A 21,674-nucleotide genomic window follows, 5' to 3' on the forward strand; every position below is an offset into this window, starting at 1 on the left:
TTGTATTTTACTTTTTTACTAGAATTGCAGTCTCCTAATGTTCATTTCTAGTGAAGTAGTCGATCATGTTTCTCAAATGAATGTACATTTGTTTGGAATATTGTACTACTGAAAATAGGTGAATAATATTGTCACTTTTCATGGTTTATGGTAATTCTACAAATCTAGAAATTTGTAGGATCATCACTTGCTGTAAAAGTGGTTATGAAGTTAGGAATATTTTAGTGTTCAGCATCTGATTTCAATACAATGCAAAATCTGTAATTTTAAACCTGCTAACAAGAGGACAGAGGAACAAGAAGAAAAAAAAAATTTCAGACAATAAATATTTAGTATTACTGATAAATTCTGCATTCAAGTCTTCATTCCATGTGCTCTGTGCCCTGACAAAATCTCTGTTGGTCATTAAAAAACTGTACATCATACAAAAGTCTATTTTATATAAATATTTCTACCAGAGACACAATATTCTCTTTCAGGAGGAATTCCTCACAGCTCTCACTAGAAAATGTGCATGGGTCATATCTAAAGCGAATGATAAAATAAGGCAGTTGTTGACCTAACAACAGCATACATTCTTGTCAGTGAAGCAATAATACTTTTAAGGCTACAATACCCTTGTTGACAAACGTAAATTATTATGTATCTATTATTTTGGCCAATCTTACAGTAACTAAAACGTCCAACAAAAAGGTATAGAATTCACAAGATTCACTGGATAGAACCACATCTGTCAAGAGATTATTGTGCATGATGTTCTGTACACACCTCATGCAACCCTAATCCATGCTTGTTAAAAATCCTGGAGGAACTTTATGCATCCACAACCATTCATGCAGAAGAAAAAATATGACAATCTTTATCTTTGACACAGTAAAACAAGATCCCCTCAGATACCCTTAGAACATGATTCAGATTCTTGGCATAATTTCACCTAAGCAATGCTCCTTGCTTATTCTATTCCCATGGTAATGGTTCCAGATAGTTGGATGGCACCAGACCTCTCAGGCCATGAAGGTCCCCCTGAATAGAGATAAGACACGATCAAAGTATGAATCATTAAGCTATAGAGTAAATGGAAACCAAGGTTTAATTTCCCCAGAGAGTAATTAACCAGTACTTACATAGTAGAATCCATCTTCATCCATATCACCAAACACATATATTATGTCCCCTGCTCGAAACGCAAGCTCAGCCTACAAGAAAATTATTGGTGGAGAATGTTACAGGGCAAAAAGGTGACAACCCATAAATGAGTGGACTTAACTGTGAAATGACAGTCTTTAACATGGCCATCTCTGTTTTAATGTGTTTAATTGGATGGGACTGTAAAAATGTATTGGTCGTTCCCTCCTGATGACCCAGTTGGTCATGTGATCAATTGGCACTGGCCATGTGGTCACAGACTTTATAATGACAAATACAAAGACATGAAGTCTATCTAGATTAATGGGAGGTCCTAAGGATGCCCATGGAACCACTGAGGACCTCCTAATGTTATGGAAATTCCTGGCTTTTTTTTAGGTCAACTAGGTTTAGCTGTAATGTGCACAGTAAGGCTCTACAACTGTAATTTCTTCAAAAGCTGGAGTTGACGTGGATATCCCGTTGTCTAATGATAAAAATCCCACACAGCCTTCCTACTCACAGGAGACTGGTGTTCAATCTCTCTGTCCACTGGAGCTACTGTAAGCCCATTTGCCTGTGTATCTTTCCTGTATAATGTGATAAACATGTAAGCATTTGTAGTCCTTTGAAACGTCCAAGTGGATATCAAACTCACATCGCTATCCATGTTCGGGGAACTTTCCCAAGGATCATACTCAAAGATGGCTACCATTCTTCGCACAACCAAGTCATCCAGCACGCTGGATTCCTCACTGGGATCTAATGGAAAATACAGAGGCAATGAATTTAAGGATTAGGTCGGAGAGAGGGATAAAGAGGGCCAGAGGGGAGAGATAGATAAAGAGAACAATACCTGTGCATGTGTGGTCGACTGGCAGGAAACCCTGCTGTATAAGTTGATGCTTGAGGTAGTCATCCTCCACTGGGATCTCAGACACCATATTACTAGGTACGACGCCAGAGAGGCCACCAGACTCCCCGTGATAGAAACCATCATCGTCTTTATCTCCAAACACCTGGCAGAGAAGAGTCAGCCATTTAGTTTATATTATTTGGTATAATATAATGTACGTCAGCTGTGTATGACTGGAACATGAGTGGAAAGTTACTGGCTTAGTATTAACCAGTTCGAAATGATGGCAGGAAATAAGGAAACCACAGCTTTATCAAGTAGGCCAACATGTACACAGAGTTCAAACAGGAAACAACAGAATCTATAGCATCTTCATATATATATATACATATATATATATATATAACTGAATATATACCTTTGTGTGTATATACATATATATATATATATATATATATATATATATATGTATATATAAAACTGATTATAATCTACCTACTGTTAACACAGTCAGAGTCAAACATTGAAAATACTGAATCTATCTAACCATAAAACGATAGGTAACATTGTGAGTTATTCTAAAATATTATAATATTGAAAAAGGATTTTATAATCTGTTTATAAACTGCCAGTCGTTTGATTTGAACATTTTTAACACAATAGTTCATATTCCTATAGCAATAAAAATCCAAATCAAATAAACGAAAACCACTCAGCACCTTACCTTGATGATCTGACCTGGCACAAATGGAAGCTCCTCCGCGGCAGTCTCAGGGTTTGGGGACATCGCAGCAGGGTTGTATGGGAAAAGTGCCACAAAGAGCCGGACAGTGGGTTCTTGAGGAACCTGGTTGGCGCTCTCCAGCTCCCATTGCCTAATATCCTCTGGAGTAGCAATTATCAGTCCATCAGGGTACATCAACACATCGACACCTAACATCCCCTCCATTATCCCTTGTGTGAGATGAAGGCTATGGGCCAAAATGCATTGGTTTCACCAATAAAGAAGCATTTTTAGCATCTAGTTCCACTGTTCTACAAGTTGCTGAATTTCTTTTTCAGTTCATTAGTACAGTCCTTCTGAGCTCCACAATGGGCAAACAAATGGCTGCTGGAGACAAAAGAGCTCCTTAACCTTGTTCTTAATGTGAGGTAACCAAGCTAAGCTGCCTGAAGATGTAATCCTCTTTTAGAAAGTGGATAACTTCCTTGTCCCAACCTGCTCTTCTTGTAGGACACAATCTGTCCATAGAAAATGGAGCAACAAGAACATGAGCTAAATCACCCCATTGATATTATATAAGTTTCATTGGAAAGTAGATGTACTACAGAGCATGTAGATGTCCTCTTTTGTTACAATACATTGTTATTACTGTACACAGTCACAATAACTAATTATTAGTTACTCCATAGAAATCTTAGCAATATAACAATAAATTAGTGTGTGTTTTCCTCTGGCTGATATAGTATCTTCTGGACTTCCCTACTGACATGGTGATATGGTATCTTCTAGACTACCTCATGGATACGGTATTTTCTGGACCACTCTCATCTCATGATAACTCATTTTAGACTACATATATTAGGACAACTCAATTCCCTTTCCCTGCAGAAGAGAATCACTCTCAAATTTTACTCTAAAAAAGGAACAGGTTCAAACTAATAGTTAGAGTGCGGAAAGAGTGAGTGAGAGGAGAGAGAAGCGCGTGAGAGGGAAGTGAAAGAGAACGGTGAATGTGAGGCAGAGCAAGAAAACCGAGGAAGACAAAAAGAAAAAAGAATGAGTGAGGTATTAAAAAAAAGAAAGAGTGAGAGAAAAGCAGACAGAGAGGAGAAAGTTGTAGCTACATTGAAGGTGTGAGAGTCAAATAGAATGATACGACCAACAGGTATAACACTTCTGATACCTTAATCAGCTTGAAACATCTTTACTAATTTGCTGGTCGGTCTTTCAACTGGAGCCAGGTGTGAACCATTCTTCAGTCTCTTCAGATTCTTCAGTGTCCTGATTCTTCATGATGCATGGTTCCCATTTTCCCATATACAATAACAGATTAAGCTAGAAACTCCTTCCTAGATTTTGTGACTAATTTAACTGAGAAAAGCAAGAAAAATTACAGTACAGCTCCTCCAGTACTGTAAAAGCATCCCAAAATAATTGCAAAAGTGTTGCACGGCATTTGGTTGGTGCTGCTGGACGGAAAACAGCATAAACCTGACATTACTGCTTTGAAATTCAGTCCCTTTCAATTGGCACCCAATTTCCTGTATAACGCTTTACTTAGTTTTGAGGATGGAATCATTTGAACATTTTGTTATTCGGGACTTTACACACTGATTTAATATGAAGAAAGTTGGACTCATGCAAAAAAAGCTTTGGATTTTTAAAGAGGAAAAAGCAACATCTAGTTATCATAGCTGTAAGAAGCTTATCTTTCCAGTAGAGGTCACCCTACATTAGTAAAAGACAGTGGTTAGTTCAGCAACAGGTGTAAGATAGAACTACTAGGGTAAAGGTTGAGCTGGAGTGGGGACATGATGCCATAGTGAGGGTTATGGCTAGGGCTACAGCTAGGATTAGGCTTGAGCAGGGAATTGGATATGAAGCTAGGGTTAAGTAAAGGGGTATGGGTTAGGGTAATACATGTTGTAGGTAATATTTGGCTCAAGTTTTAAAATTATGACTTTAAACTGGTGTGGTTTGCATCATCCCAAAATGTAATTTAATTATAAAAAATATTTATACACATGTTCATATACAGCTCCAGAAAAAAGCAAGAGACCATTGCACCTTTATCTTTCCTTTCTAAAAAAGTTGAAAAGGAAAGTTTTGAGTGAGGAACAGAAGCGTTCAATTTGCAGTGGTCTCTTAATTTTTTATATATATACAGTGGGGAGAACAAGTATTTGATACAATGCCGATTTTGCAGGTTTTCCAACTTACAAAGCATGTAGAGATCTGTAATTTTTATCATAGGTACACTTCAACTGTGAGAGACGGAATAAAAAAATCCAGAAAATCACATTGTATGATTTTTAAATAATTAATTTGCATTTTATTGCATGACATAAGAACAGGCCTCGCCATGTCGACCAAAGAAGTTGAGTGCACAAGCTCAGAGTCATATCCAGAGGTTGTCTTTGGGAAATAGACATATGAGTGCTGCCAGCATTGCTGCAGAGGTTGAAGGGGTGGGGGGTCAGCCTGTCAGTGCTCAGACCATACGCCGAACACTGCATCAAATTGGTCTGTATGGCTGTCGTCCCAGAAGGAAGCCTCTTCTAAAGATGATGCACAAGAAAGCCTGCAAACAGTTTGCTGAAGAAAAGCAGACTAAGGACATGGATTACTGGAACCATGTCCTGTGGTCTGATGAGACCAAGATAAACTTATTTGGTTCAGATGGTGTCAAGCGTGTGTGGCGGCAACCAGGTGAGGAGTACAAAGACAAGTGCGTCTTGCATGCAGTCAAGCATGGTGATGGGAGTGTCATGGTCTGGGGCTGCATGAGTGCTGCCGGTACTGGGGAGCTACAGTTCATTGAGGGAACCATGAATGCCAACATGTACTGTGACATACTGAAGCAGAGCATGAACCCCTGCCTTTCGGAGACTGGGCCTCAGGGCAGTATTCCAACATGATAACGACCACAAACACACCTCCAAAATGACCACTGCCTTGCTAAAGAATCTGAGGGTATACCCCAGACCTAAACCCCATTGAGCATTTGTGGGGCATCCTCAAACAGAAGGTGGAGGAGCGCAAGGTTTCTAACATCCATCAGCTCTGTGATGTCATCATGGAGGAGTGAAAGAGGACTCCACTGGCAACCAGTGAAGCTCTGGTGAACTCCATCCCCAAGAGGGTTAAGGCTGTGCTGGAAAATAATGGTGGCCACACAAAATATTGACACTTTGGGCCCAATTTTGACATTTTCACTTAGGGGTGTACTCACTTTTGTTGCCAGCTTTAATGGCTGTGTGTTGAGTTATTTTGAGGGGACAGCAAATTTACCCTGATATACATGCTGTACACTCACTACTTTATTTCTTCATTGTTGTCACATGAAAAGATATCATCAAATATTTGCGAGAATGTGAGGGGTGTACTCACTTTTGTGAGATACTGTATATATACCAGTCAAAAGTTGGGACAGATCTACTCATTCAAGGGTTTTTCTTTACTTGCACTATGTTCCACATTGTAGAATAATAGTGAAGACATGAAAACTACCAAACAACCCATGGAATCATGTACAAATGTTTGAGACCCATTTTTCCATTTTTCATTTATATTTAAGCAGTTCAAGACCAGTGAATTGCCTGAAATGGTACAAAGGAAGTGGTAAACTGCACAGGTAAAACCGGTAAAAGTATAACAAAATTATATGTTATCAAAAACTGAATAATTATGTTTATTTCAGAGAAAGAAAAAGGCCTTTTTCAGTAAGTAATGGGTTAGCAACTTACAGCTGTTCTGCAGCAATGGAAGTGAAAGCGTTGAAAGTTAATGCTAACAATACCTGCAGGTGTCCCAACTTTTGTTGATTACTTACAAACCCGCTGTCTGCATAATAGCAGTGTTTGAACAGACTGTGTACTACACCCTGTTAAGCATTATTTGGACAGTATTGTACTGCAGAAACTACTATATGGCAATCACAACAATGAGGAAAACACAATTATCAAAGGAAGACACATTATAACCCTTAAAAATGTAGCTCCTTCCTTTATAGAGGAATTGTAAAGAAAGCCAAGTTGTCAATGATACAGTTTCTTCCACCCTCAAAAGGCACTTGGAAACTGAAGGAAACTCTGACAGGAAGAGTTATGTCAGACCTGAAGCCCCAACAGAATCAGAAGATACGTTTCTGACAGTCAACAGCTTGCGTGATAGGTGGCTCACAGGACAACACCCTCAAGCACAACTAAACACCAGCTGAAAGAACAGTTTCAACTTTGAAGAGAAGACTTCAAGCTGCAGGTTAGACAGGTGGAGTAGTAGTAAGAAAGCCATTTCTAAGATGGCAAAATAAGAAAAAGAGGCTTGCCTGGGCCATGAAACATTGCAAGTGGAATACTGAAGACTGGAAGAATGTCCTATGGACTGATGAATAAAAATGTGTAACCTTTGGTTCATCACGCAGGGTTTTGTATGCTGTCCAGCAGGCGAAAGGATGGCTCCTCAGTATGTGACAACAAATGTCAAACATGGAGAAGCAGTTGTGATGGTCAGAGGCTCTTTTTCTGCATCCAGAGTCGGCGACTTGCACAGAGTGAGTGGCACCCTGAAGCAAAACGGCAACCACTGTATTTTGCAGTGCCATGCAATACCCTCTGGTGTTTCCCTAGATGGTCAGGGGTACAACCTACAGCACTTGGTTTTTGCGGCTACATACCTCGTAAATATATATGTTTTTAGAATTTGTCCCATACCTCAAGTGTATTGAAAAACAGTCCTTGCTGTGTCTCGCGAGCTACTGTGTCTCCACTGGGGTACCCTCTCTACAATGTTATTACGGGGACTGGGTCACTGGCTTACTTGTGTTCCGTTATGCTGTCCCTATGAGGGTGCATCATGTCATATCATGCTTTTTCTTCACACTCAACATCAGTGACTTGAGTCACTGACAAGATCCTTCAGTCCGGCCCCTGGGCTAGTGTACCCCTGGGGGCTAGTGTAGCCCTGGGGGCTAGTGTACCACTGGGGTTAGTGTACCCCTGGGGGCTAGTGTACCACTGGGGTTAGTGTACGCCTGGGGGCTAGTGTACCACTGGGGTTAGTGTACCCCTGGGGGCTAGTGTTCTCCCTGGGGAAAGTGTACCCCTGGGGCTAGTATACCACTGGGGTTAGTGTACCCCTGGGGCAACTGTACCCCTGGGGGCTAGTCTACCCCTGGGGCCTAGTGTATGCCTGGGGCTAGTGTACTCCTGGGGCTTGTGTACTCCTGGGGCTAGTGCAATTGGAGAGACATTTGTAAGCAATGGTGTCCCTTTGGTGGTCTGGGGCTATGCTTGGCAAAGTGAGTGGACCTATTTTCTGCCAGGTTTTCTGCCTGGTATCTGGAGTTATCCACTACTTTTCTTATGTCATTTAGGATTTTAGGTGGAGCTGATCCATAGATCCAAGTCTATCTGGCCTAGCTGTACCTGTCCAAAATCCATCTGGTTGTGTTGCTGATCTAGATTTAGCCTGATGACACTGGCCATGCAATTTACGCCAATTAATATAGTCATAGTCATGTTGGTTTAGTCTCTTTAGCTTGCACAATTCAAGAGATACGGTCAGATGGTTAATTAAGGCTAATTACGCAAATTAGATTCAGTAATATTGTTATAGCCGCTACACCTTTAACAAGTTTAAGTAAGGTTAGACTAAACGTGAAACAAAATGGTTCCTCTAGCTGGAGATTTACTGTTAACTTCTTTTCTGAGAGTTGTGTCCAGTAGGAGGCAGTGTAATGGTTTGAGAAGAGCATCCCTGCGAGAGACGGCTACGGCTGGTCGGTTTTCTCTCTTAATACCGCCAACAGCTATTTTATTTGGTTCCCATCAGCCCATGTATTTCTCCATCGTTCGAAAGAGATGTTTGAATATCTTTGAGGTTTCTCCAAAGCTCTATCACAATTTGGAATGGCAACTATAACCAAAATAACAAAAAAAAAATCCTCTTGAAAAACCAAATGTACTGAGTGTGTATACGCTATAATAACTTTTTGGGAGGATCTCTATTTCAAACAACATATTTTCCCCAAACCGTTATTAATTTAATATAATTCGCCTTTTTCTGCATTTGTTTTAGGAAATCTTACACATGGCACATTTAAGGTTTAGGAGGACCCAGTTCCTCTGGATTCCCATGTTAGGACTATTACATCATTAGCAAGGCACCCACCTTTCTGAGTGATGACGCAGCCAGGGGAAAGCGTGAGTTGCAAGCAAGACTGTCTCGTCCGCACGAGAGCAGACTGCACGGAACAGCTGCAGCCTTTTGGTCGCATAACAGTTTACTGCATTGCAAGTATAGGCCTACACATATAACCATTTTATCTCAAAACCTATAGAAAATAGTTCATACTAACCAATTTTTAAAATGGTTGATCGCGAGCAGCTGGTGCAGAAAGCCAGGCTGGCTGAACAGGCTGAAAGATATGATGATATGGCAGCTGCCATGAAATCGGTAAGTCTCTCCTCCAAATCCATATCCTGTGAATACTGAATATCATATGAATAAGGTCTATGGTCAATTAAACATTCTCGGCAATGAAATTGTAATGCAATTATTAATTATCTCTATTTCGATTTTGGAGTGCTATCCTATAGATTTTCCATGGGTGTGTAGCCATTCAACAATTGGATATAAATCCAGAAAAGGGTTTTGCCAAACAAAACTAACGTTGGACATTACTACAATGCAAAAGCAACCTACACTAACCAGAATAATTAGTATTTCATTGGACTTAATCACTGTTCCATTACAACAAATAGAATAGCCTACATGTGGAGCTGAAACATGGAAGAAAGGCACTGTAAGGAATGCTCCTTGGGCGGTGCCTGTCTCGTGCCTTTAAAATAAATGCAGTAGAGTAATGAAGCAACAAAGAACATGTTTTTTTCTATCAAAGTGGTACTAATTCTCAAATGTATACGTTCTATCCCTTGTCATTTATTAAATTTAGATAATTTAGAATTTGGTCTATACTTGTGCCTTGTGAGCTTCCACGAACCCCATGCCAGAATATTCATTGTTCCTGTTGTATCTACATTGAATACGTGAATAGCATAGGCACATTGATAAATACATCTTAAAAAAATATATAGCTGATAAATGTGTCCTTCATTGATAATATCAGGCTACATGTCTGATAATATATGCTACAGATGTTGTTTGAATGAGGATCTATTTTGTAGTAATCGTTCTGCTCTTTACCTAAAACAAACGTAGGAGGCAGCAGCATTCTCTCTAGAATGTTCTCTATTTTGTCATACTGCAGTGATTCAATGATGAGATTGGATTAGTCTTTTGTGTTTTCAGACCTTAAGTTATATTAAATGACTTCATAATATGATTATTGTGCAATACACATGTACACTATGTCGCATTATTGGTAACTGTCAATCTGTGCACTTGCTTTTTTCATACTACAGGTATGACTGAATGGGGTGAAGCTGTGTGTTGCCCTGAACACAACATTTTTATAATTATAATTTTACTTAACAACATTGTTTTCACACTTTAATAAAACACATATATAACTGTTATTATTACTACCAAGTAATCATTTTAGTATAATAGCCTTAAAAGACATAATTTAGTCCTATTTACCCTGCAAATGTCTGGTTAATGGCATTTTAATGTGGGCTTTCTTTTTGTTTTTCAAGCATTTTGCCTTGTCAGTGCATGCAGCCAGAATTGGGGCACTTCACAGTGCAGGGGTGTGTGCTCATTCCCCTCCCCAATGACCATGGGAAATCCATTGCCACTGCAGCCAGGGTTCGCTTGATGGCATGAAAAAACGTAGACAGATTTGTACCTTTATGTTCAATTTGTACCTTTATGTCACCACTATGGTGGATTGTTATCTTGTTTGATTGGTTACTGAGGAAAAGTAAATATAGTGCTGTTTTGTCATTGAATGCATTTTGTTGAGTTATGTAATATATTTACAATAGCATAGTGTGTTCTGACGTACAGATATCTACACAGCCCATAAATAATTTTTCAACCTGGCAATTTATATTCAGCTATTTATGGTAGGCCTTACTTTATTTCTTTATATTTATTAACATTAGCTTTTTGGTACAATAATGAACCACTGACAAGGGATGAAAATTATGCGTTTCAGACTATGCACTTCTAAACTTTCTGCCAGTTTCTTACATATCCATTAAAGTTAAATTTTAATATTGCATTTCCAATGTAATTTCATAGCACTCATTCTGTGCATTGTATGTTCTTCCATATAAAGCTGGTCTGAGGCCAAATTAGAAGTAGCTGTTATTCAAACACAGCCTATGATTGCTGTGATGTCATCTATCAGCTGTCATCTTTGTGCTCCTCAATCTGTTGGGGGGGGGGGGTGTATAACATCAGCTCACTAGAAATCAATCACGTTAGTTTCTCATTGAGAGAGTGCACTTTGCTATAATGGGCCTATAAAGCTGTATTTCCTCTCAAGCTTCATATATTTCCACAAAAACATCATGCCGTCTGCCACTTTAATCTCTGTAGTTCTATTTCTAGTGGACAGAGAAATTATTTATTAGATATAGATTTAGGAGGAGATGAAGAACACATCCAAGTGGAGTGGCAGTTAAAGGTTTTCTCTGGTGTTTTCAGTTCTTTTGATGTGATCCAACACAGTCCTGGAAGATGTTTGTAATATTTTTGTGTGGGTGTTAAACTATTGAGATTGTTTCTTGTCCATTTGCTCTTTGCCTTTCAGCCATCCCCATTTAATACCTTACACGTTATTAGAACAAGGAGGAGCATTGAGATGAGGACAGGATTTACAATGAAATAGTGCCAAAAGTGAATGATCAGTTATGATTATTACAGTCCATTATTTGACATTCCTAGGATTTACATGTTACCTGCTGCTTTGTACAGGGCACCTTACTCTATGCACAGAGTAAGTTCAGTTGTAAGTGAAATGTATGTCCAGGGTGACATTACTTGGTGTCAGTTTGAGGCAGATCGAGGTGTAAGGTCAGTTTGAGGCAGAGGAGAAGGTCACATGCAGACACGTGAACTGCCTGTGCGATGATCGTCTACACTTACACTGCAGCTGCCCATGAAGGCCTCATGGGAACATTTTAGCTACCTCCAATTCTTGGCTCTCCAGTCCCAACCCCCACTCTCTCGCTATCTTCAATATGGTTTTCCACTTGCAAACATTAGCTGGCCACGTGGCAGTTTGAGCTACTGGTGTGCTAAATGAGCCGATTGCCATGGAAACTGGGAATTGCACATGACAAATTCAATCCCTCTTTCATTCCCAATACTGTGCTGTATGTGCATCCAGTATGCATTTTCACAAAATAACATTGTATTGTAGATATGGCATATGAGTTACATTAGGCTATAGGGTGATGTGCAGTAAATGCCCTTTGATATTATTTAATGATCACAATACTTTCTGTGTATGGGTATATTTTTGAAAAAAGAAAGCATAATATGAATAAAACACTTAAAGTAGGAGTTCAATGGTTGCCCAGGTTAATGCATTAGCTTTATGACCACCCTCCTGTGTTCCGTGTCCAGGTAACAGAGCTGAATGAGGCCCTGTCTAACGAAGAGAGGAACCTCCTGTCTGTGGCGTATAAGAATGTGGTGGGGGCTCGTCGTTCCTCTTGGAGGGTGATCTCTAGTATTGAGCAAAAGACGTCTGCAGATGGCAATGAGAAAAAGATTGAGATGGTTCGGGCATACAGGGAGAAGATTGAGAAGGAACTGGAGGCTGTGTGTCAGGACGTGCTAAACCTGCTGGATAACTATCTAATCAAGAACTGCAATGAGACACAGCATGAAAGCAAAGTGTTTTACCTGAAGATGAAAGGCGACTACTACCGCTACCTGGCTGAGGTGGCGACAGGCGAGAAAAAGGCCACTGTCGTCGAGTCATCGGAGAAGGCTTACAACGAGGCCCATGAAATCAGCAAAGAACACATGCAGCCCACCCATCCCATCCGCCTCGGCCTGGCCCTCAACTACTCTGTGTTTTACTACGAGATCCAGAATGCCCCCGAACAGGCCTGTCACTTGGCCAAGACCGCCTTCGATGATGCAATCGCCGAGCTGGACACCCTGAACGAGGACTCCTACAAAGACTCAACACTCATCATGCAGCTGCTACGGGACAACTTAACTCTGTGGACAAGTGACCAGCAGGACGACGAGGGAGGGGAGGGCAACAACTGATGGTTGACAAACACACAAATAGTATTATGAAGGCTCGGTGGGCTTCGGCAACCGCTTTGCTAATGATCCTACCACAGCAGCAGTTCTTTATTTTTCCATGTGTTAAAAGAAAATAATCAAAAGAGAGGCAAGAGGGGAGGTTACATTTTAGTTTAATATATACACATATATATATATATAAACAGTTGGAAGGGCCTCCGTCTTGATTTTCCTTTTGGCGTTTGCCAAAAACACTGAAATGTCAGTCAGCCTGAAGTGGTCATTGTTGAATTGGTTTGGCAGCCTCACACTGGCCTTGGGACTGGTGTCGTTTTAGTGAGGGAAGCTGCTTAGTTAGGTGTATGCATGAGAGAAATGCATTTGAGACACTTGGGGGGTGGGAGGGGGTGAGAGTGCCTCACAAAAATAGTTTGCAATGGTTCCAGCAGCTTAAGCTATATCACACACTCAAAGTGTATGCTGAAATCCCAAGAACATAATAATAGTCTGACATTACCGATGAGAAAAAGTATAGTGCAGATTTCTTTCCAAAATTACAGAAGGTTATTGTTAAGTTTATGCCAGTCATGACAGTGAAAATACTGTTATGAATTTCCTCTGTTACATGAGTTTTAGGTATATTTGGCATTAAATCATTTTTGACTGATCCCTTACTATAAATAGGTGACTGGAACCATATATTCTATTGGTGGCTAAGCTATCTATAGGAAGAGACTTAACACTTGACAATAGATACTTCATCTAAAATCAGCTTTGGAGTTTGTGGTTTACTTCTGTTTGTTCTATTAAATGCACTTGCCTACTATAATGTTTTGTCAGTGTAAGATGATTACTACAATAATTGATTATTCAATATTGTGCATGCTGGTGATGTATTTATATTACAGTAGCTTGAATTTATTAACGCATACTGTGGGTGTTAAGTATTCATATGATTGAGAAAACGTAGGCTTTGTCAAATTATTTCTAATTTATAACTTATTCATATTTTGTTTATATTTGCTATACCAAAATGGTGATTGTTGAAATTGAACTGTTATGAGCATTGCTATATTTACATGCAATATGTGTATTTAATTTGTTAATTGAAGAAAAAAACTTGGAAAAACACACACCAGTGATTGCTTAATTCTAACAGTTAGTGTTCAATCATAATAATGGCATTGTAAAACAAATTCTTTGTTCTCATGTTATTAACCAATTTGAACAATGGTGAAGTTTTCAGAATCTGTGTTTATGTTATGAATTCACAACATGGACCACAATTTATTTCTGACAAGTATATATATTTATTTATTTTTTTGAATATATTTAGCTGGTCCTGAGTGAAAAATATCTTGAATGTGAGTCATTATGTAGCAGTTGCACAAGAACATAAATAATAGCTATGATAATAAAAAAAAAAAAGGATATGACTACATTATAAATGCACCATTTCCATCGTGGTCTAGTGTATTGTTGTGTTGTCACTAGTAGGTAAAGTGAACCTTTTCTTTGAAAATGGAATATTTTAAAGAGAATGTTGTAAACTCTTGTGTGCCCCTAGTATGATATTTGTGTGTGCCTGACTAAGAATGTCTATTTTCAATGTCACTTTAAATAGTTTATTGGGATGTAGAAGAGAAGCATCCACCATAACCATGTATGCAATTAGAGAATCATAAGCACAGCAAAAAAAACACCTGCGCTTCTCCATTTAAACTTGCATGACACCAGTGCATTGAGTGCACATATATTTATATATCTGCTCATGTGATATAACAGAAAAACTAGAAATTAGGATTTTACATTCAAGCAAAAAGAGTGAAAGTTGCTTGTCATACACTGTTAACGTTACTTAGGCCTACCACCGAGGGCTGAATGTCCCAACTAAATGATTCCCAGTTGGATATAAAGGCACAAATCTAAATGATATAGATCGGACTTTATGTCCCAAACAAATGATTCCCAGTTGGATATAAAGGCATAAATCTAAATGATATAGTTCAGACTTTAATCTACATGCTCAGTGTCACTCTATTTTGGGCACTATTGACCAGAGCCTTGGAATGCACGCTATGGGTTCTTAAAATCTCTGTACATCTCACATCTGAGCTATTAGATATCATTGTTATATCACTGCTATACGCTATACTGTTGATTTTGAGAGATTCTTTTTAATGCCCTGAGAACCATGCACATTTTTTGTCTCAGATATTACAGTGTCCTATTAAAATATGTAATTGATCTAGTGCCATCCCTTGAGAGACATTGTTATACCTTAATATCACGTGTTTGAATAAGTAGAGTGTCAAAAAATAACTAATCGAATGACCATCTGTGAGAAAAGAATAACGGTAAAAAATAGGGATATTCTTGTATAATGGTGATGCTTACAAGAGTTATAATTTTGGTCAAAGACCTTCGTCAGGCATAAAGAAATGGTGAACAGAGTGTACAAATAGGATAACCTAGCTAATCACATAACACAATCAATCATGACATCATAATGGTATTATTGCAATAATAGGATAAACATAACATGAATTTGAAACATTAAAGTTTAGCACAATATACCAATGCCCATCCAGTAATAGCAGTCTATAGTCAGTAATTCATGAAAGACAAAAAACTGTCAACCAACCAAGACCAATCATGATAGTATAAAATTACAGTAATATACAAACAAGTAAGAACATACATCATAGGAATACAGATACAAGAAAAAATACATCTTATAAATAGGCATAAAAGCCAACCCCAACAATTAAAATACGAAATAGACAGTATTTTTTATAAAGAAAAGACCAAAGCATCGAAAAGAGGTAATGTCTAGAACAGGAGAAACTGTATTTTACTTGGTCATCTGTATTTCAATGTAAGAACCCAGAATTAAAGATTGAGGCAACTTTGCATCAAAACAAACTAGACTTTTATAAATGTTTTTTTGGGAGGGTCATATCAGAAGGGATGTTTCAATTATTAACAGTTCCTTAATTGTTTAATTTATATTAATGTTTAATTTAATTGAGTTGTGTCATTTATTTTTGTTTGAAACAGATCCATGTGTCTGTGAGCTCAGGTAGAACACCACTGTATGTTACTCACCTACGATGGAAGAACGGGAACGTTTAGCACCAGGGCTATACAACATAACCAAATGTAGACTAAGCCACAGAATCTTCCCAAGAAATGTATTAACATTATTAGCTGAAAGGGAGGATAAAGTGGGGTAAGTGGATCATGTATGTTTGAAGGAAATGTAGTTGCCATCTGTTGCCCATTAAAGTTATTGTTTATTAGTGTATAGGAATTTATTTTCATTGTTGTCCTTCTTAACTACAAGCTCATGCCCTATACTTAATCATATAAATACATTTCTGCAATGTTTCCTTACGTCTTAAGTATATTTAAATACTTTTTATAGGAGAAAGTGTGTAACATTTGCTCATCATGTACAAAATCACAATATGGACACTTCGTATGGATAAAATATAGGTATTGCAAGTGTCTAATTCTCAAATTCTGATTTCATTGTTTGAAAATGTGAATCTGAATGTGGAAGATATGACAAAAGGCTGTCTTCAATTCCCCTACAGTCCCCTAACACAGACCCCCCCCCCCCCCCCCCCAATTGTATTTCCATTACAATCTTATCTCTTAACCCTAACCAAAACCACACCGACCCACTAACCCTTCACCTAATCATAACCTCGAACCTCATTAGAACCCTAACATTTAGCTGTACCCTAAGCTTTTAAAAGCCATTAATAAAAGTGAGGACAGGCAGTCATGATAGTAATACACACACACACACACTAACATACATACAAACACACTTACATACATACATAGTCAAATTTAGCCTTGTTTCTAAATTATTCAAGCACATCTGTGTACACCAATACAGAAGCAGAACCCCACATTGACTGATAAGATAAAGTGGCAGCAGTCGCATCCCAGACACTAGACTCCAGGCTCTTGCTGCAGCCTGCTGTACTGAAGCTTTCATGAGATTCATTTCTGTGCTTTGAACAGTCTCTGTTGCCAGCCAATAGCTGATAAGCTCACCCTGCACAGCCTCCAATCACGTTCCTGTTGCTAGGGCTATAATAATCCTTTGTTATTAGCCCCAGCTTTTTGCTGCACTGCTCAGACACCTATAGCATCCTGCAAAAAAAATATGAAAGCTCTAGAATTCAACAGAACCACCGTCTCCCATTCTGTGCTGTTGTCCACTACACAATGCCCATTAAGAATGGACTAACATTCATACAATGACCACTAGATTGTGAAAGAATATATGAAACTGTGAGATCAGTCAAGGAAAACACATTGTTGATGTGATCTACTGACAGATTTTCTTTTATCTACCTTCTGAGCATCTGATGATGAAATGCTCTGGATTGCAAAAGTATTTTCCAGTCAGAATAATCTACCAGGATAGTGGAGAACAAATATGTGTTCTCATTAAAAAATCATAGATTAATCATCCTTTTCCAATATCCTATGGGCTCAATTCACATGCAATACTTTGCAGTCATTGGAAACCTGCCACTCTGTCCATTTATTTTTGGATTCATTAGTAATAAACCCATACATTATTTAACCAATAAGACTAGAGCAAGTGTGGTATATGGCCAATTTTAAATCGGGTGTGTAGAATTCTGACACCTGATAACCATGGTTTATGAAAGCTAAAAGGCACAAGAGGGTGTGGTGTATGGACAATCTGCCACAGCTAAGAGCCTTTGTTAGGCACAATGCATTGTGGAGTGCCTGGATCTAGCTCTTAGTAGTGGTGTATTCACAACATATCACAAAAACCCTGAGATGCCTTGTAACTGTTATAAACCAGTTAAAAACACAATTAGAGCCATACATTTGATGTGATGTCATACCCATGCAATTTGCAAGCAAAAAGGCACAAGAGGGTGTAATATATGGCCAATATGCCATGGCTCAGAGCTGAGATGCTTTTCTGCTCTTATCGAGTGGTTACCAACAAAACTACAATAGTAAGTGCTGTGATGTCATAACTGTGGTATATGGTCTCATACACCAGGGCTGTCTGCCATTCAGCATTCTGGAGGGAAACCACCCGGTTCATTAGAGATTGTATACCATGAGCATATCATTACATAACCTTTAACTGCTATAATAGTATGTGTTACCGATTATGATAGCAATAATGCATCTCGGCCAATAAACCACAGCTAAGCGATGTGTCTAAGCACTCTGCAATGTGTTGTGCCTAAGAACAGCTCTTAGCTGTGTTATGTATAAATCACACACCCTTTTGACTTATTGCTTGATTACCACAGCTTAGTTGTCAATTTTTTTTGCCATGTACCACAAACCACAGACGTTTTTTACAGAGCCATGTGAAATAGTCTGACATTTTTATATATATATATATATATATATATATATATATATATATATATATATATATATATATATATATATATATATATATATATTTGGCCCATGTCAAAGGCACTCAGATTCTTACACTTGCCCATTTTTCCAGCTTCTAACACATCAACTTTGAGCACAGAATGTTCATTTGCTGTTTAATACATCCACTGACAGGTGCCATGATAATGAGATTATCAGTGTTATTCACTTCACCTGTCTCTGGTCATAATGTTATGGCTGATCAGTGTATATATATATAGGATCTTCCTTTTCTATTGCCGTGAGCAACGGGGAGACCATTCCAATGCCCACAGGTCTATCAGAGCATAGCTGAGAAGGCTGGAAATGAGGAAATGTCTGCAACAGAGAACCCTCGACCATAAGCCATGCTGCCCTCATTGCTGCTTGGAACAAGTGACATGGGTGCCCAGAGAGTTATCATAGGAAAGAATGATGGGGAGGCCCAGAGACAGCAACTGCTGGAGCCCACCACCCAAACTGCCACCGGGAGGCTGCCAAAGACGCTGCTGCCTCCCCATCACAACGTTCTGCTTTCTGGACCCAATTGCCCCCGCACCGCCTCCTGATTATAAGCTCTTTATTAAATCGCAACACTGATAGCTTCAAGCTCGCCAGTCAATATCCAAGCTGAAACACTCTTTGCCCCTTCTCTTATATGTGTGGTATTGGGATGTTACTAACTCAAAGTTTTTATTATATGCTGCATACACAGCACCCTGTTTCTAGACCAGTAGAAAAAACAATGATTTATGAGTTGGCAAAACCTCAAAGAAGTAGTAATACATAGGTGGACACTGGATAGCAGTGTTAAATGAGCAAGGAAGTCAACCAAAGGTTAATATTGTACCGAAGAAGATATAGTATGAAGGCATCCTGAAAGTGCTTTTCCAATAGAAATCCCAAATTGCAGTTCTAGGCAATGTCATTAAGTAGCACAGCTAGCATGCAGAAACACATAATCAGCTGTAACGGTTGTGTTGAAAACGAGTACCCCGTGCATGTGCCGGGTATCAACACAGCAATGCATGTCCTACTTCTATATGACGGTCTGCCCGGCAAAAGTCTTCTCCAGTTGTACAGAGTGGTGTACAGACCCAGTAGTCCAACCTTGGTGTAGAGTTTGGAAGTAAAAGGTATTAACTGGTGCCCTCTGTTTAAGCTCCAAGTGATTTTTAATGAGTTTGGAAGTAACGCTAATATTCAATGCTAAACTGTATTCATTGAATTGCATTCACACACGTAGCTGTTCCTCCTCTGCAGGTGTATTATAGCTTTTTGAACAGCAATGGAAATGTCATCCTCTCTTGATTTTGTCTTCATAATGCGAGGCCCTGGGTTTGAAGCCTCTGACTGTACTGTTGAGCTGCTGATAAAACTATCACCTGCAGACATCAAGTTTCTGATTTGCAAGTTAATCAATTACACTCTTCCTTATGTTCAGATACAGTTTAAATGGAAGTGTATAATCTGTATGAATGTATTATTACATCTTGATGTGGTCCACTTCCAGACCAATCCTCACAATCAGAATCACTTTACATTCATTCAGTCTTTTACCAAAATAGACATGCTGTTGTATCGCATCCTTACAGTAACATTATTAATACATGCCTAGCCTGCTAGAGTCACTGTGGAATCTGAAGGCAAGTGCTTAAAAATATGATTTACAATATACATTTCATACTATCATAAAAGTAGCTAGGAAATAGGGAGGTGGCTTGCTGAATTTGGCTCTAAGTTTGTTTGTTATGCAACAGTCTGCTAATCTCTGATAGATCCCCTTATTTTAACTTGACGAAGGTGACTAAAGCTAAGAATACACAGGTTTATGCAAGTTAGGTGTACTAGAACATATCATTTCATGATAAATAATCTCTGAAACAACTATTTCACAAATGGCCCACTTACAACACAATCAAGGTTTTCAATGACCTTTCCAAATTCCATTGAAAATCTCTGGGGAGAGCGAAATAGGGGAGTCCACAAGCGAGGACCAAGGACTTTGAAGGATCTGGAGAGATTCTGAATAGATGAATGGTCTCAGATCCTTTGTTGGTTACCAGCTTCATCAAAATATATTAAAAAAAGCAGACGGTGATGTTGTCTTGGCAAGGAGAAGGTACAAAAAGGTACAACAGTTTTTAGTTCTGAACAGATATCTCGGTAGGACACCAAGCTGATTTAGTAAATACAACACACCTGTTATGGGCAGTGTGACTCACAAAAGAAGCCAATAGTGGAAAAAATTTTAAACTTAAAGTGACTTTCAGAATCTTGTGCACCCCCGACTTCCTATAACTATGCATTTTCTTCTTGAAGACAAACCTCACTTAAATGGTTTGTAAAACCCCTCCATGTGAATTTGAAACAAATGTGACGTAGCCTATGACTTTCACTCACATAGTGAGATTTCATCACAGGAATTCACAGAAAGACTTCTTACAAAAATGAATATCATGACATGACAAAACTGTTTGGGTGAATAAATAACCGTAACTAGCTGAGGTACACTAAGTGAATTCATAGGAACACAGAGTTGGAGTGTATTCTCTCTGATGCACACAAGCTTCAGAGTTCAGTTGAGTGGCTTAAATGTTCATCTATGACTCCCTTTTTAAATGGGATGTAAATATGAAGTGAGACACATGCCAAACTCTCTTAGTAATTTAGCTTTCTTTACCCTTCGTGGTTGTTGTCAAGGCAAACAATAAGCCACATTGATGGCCCCTGTCTTCTTTCGTAGTGATTTTTAACATTTTCATCTACACTGGTGTGGTATTGGTTTAGATGTGACAGCAGTATATGATAAATTAAATATTTAGCACCAACCAATCCCTAATATACACTCACCTAAAGGATTATTAGGAACACCATACTAATACTGTGTTTGACCCCCTTTCGCCTTCAGAACTGCCTTGATTCTACGTGGCATTGATTCAACAAGGTGCAGAAAGCATTCTTTAGAAATGTTGGCCCATATTGATAGGATAGCATCTTGCAGTTGATGGAGATTTGTGGGATGCACATCCAGGGCACGAAGCTCCCGTTCCACCACATCCCAAAGATGCTCTATTGGGTTGAGATCTGGTGACAGTGGGGGCTATTTCAATACAGTGAACTCATTTTCATGTTCAAGAAACCAATTTGAAATGATTTGAGCTTTGTGACATGGTGCAATATCCTGCTGGAAGTAGCCATCAGAGGATGGGTACATGGTGGTCATAAAGGGATGGACATGGTCAGAAACAATGCTTAGGTAGGCTGTGGCATTTAAACGATGCCCAATTGGCACTAAGGGGCCTAAAGTGTGCCAAGAAAACATCCCCCACACCATTACACCACCACCAGCCT

The 21,674-nt window shown here is 38.9% G+C and overlaps 2 protein-coding genes across 2 annotated transcripts; one reads left to right on the forward strand and one right to left on the reverse strand.

Annotated features, from left to right (window-relative positions):
• Positions 1 to 3,171, reverse strand: LOC105025723 (RIMS-binding protein 2). Its single transcript, XM_010896675.3, has 5 exons — positions 2,706 to 3,171; positions 1,982 to 2,144; positions 1,784 to 1,887; positions 1,125 to 1,196; positions 1 to 1,023 (listed from the first exon to the last, which is right to left on the reverse strand). The coding sequence occupies exons 1-5, from the start codon at positions 2,928 to 2,930 to the stop codon at positions 958 to 960; spliced, it is 630 nt and encodes a 209-aa protein (XP_010894977.1). The 5' UTR covers positions 2,931 to 3,171; the 3' UTR covers positions 1 to 957.
• A 5,736-nt stretch (positions 3,172 to 8,907) lies between these two features.
• Positions 8,908 to 16,271, forward strand: ywhag2 (3-monooxygenase/tryptophan 5-monooxygenase activation protein, gamma polypeptide 2). The gene is made up of 2 exons (XM_010896797.4): positions 8,908 to 9,161; positions 12,246 to 16,271. The coding sequence occupies exons 1-2, from the start codon at positions 9,075 to 9,077 to the stop codon at positions 12,900 to 12,902; spliced, it is 744 nt and encodes a 247-aa protein (XP_010895099.1). The 5' UTR covers positions 8,908 to 9,074; the 3' UTR covers positions 12,903 to 16,271.
• The last annotated feature ends 5,403 nt before the right edge of the window (positions 16,272 to 21,674 follow it).

The sequence above is a fragment of the Esox lucius genome, chromosome 1 (assembly GCF_011004845.1).
Source record: "Esox lucius isolate fEsoLuc1 chromosome 1, fEsoLuc1.pri, whole genome shotgun sequence".
Lineage (NCBI taxonomy): Eukaryota > Metazoa > Chordata > Actinopteri > Esociformes > Esocidae > Esox > Esox lucius.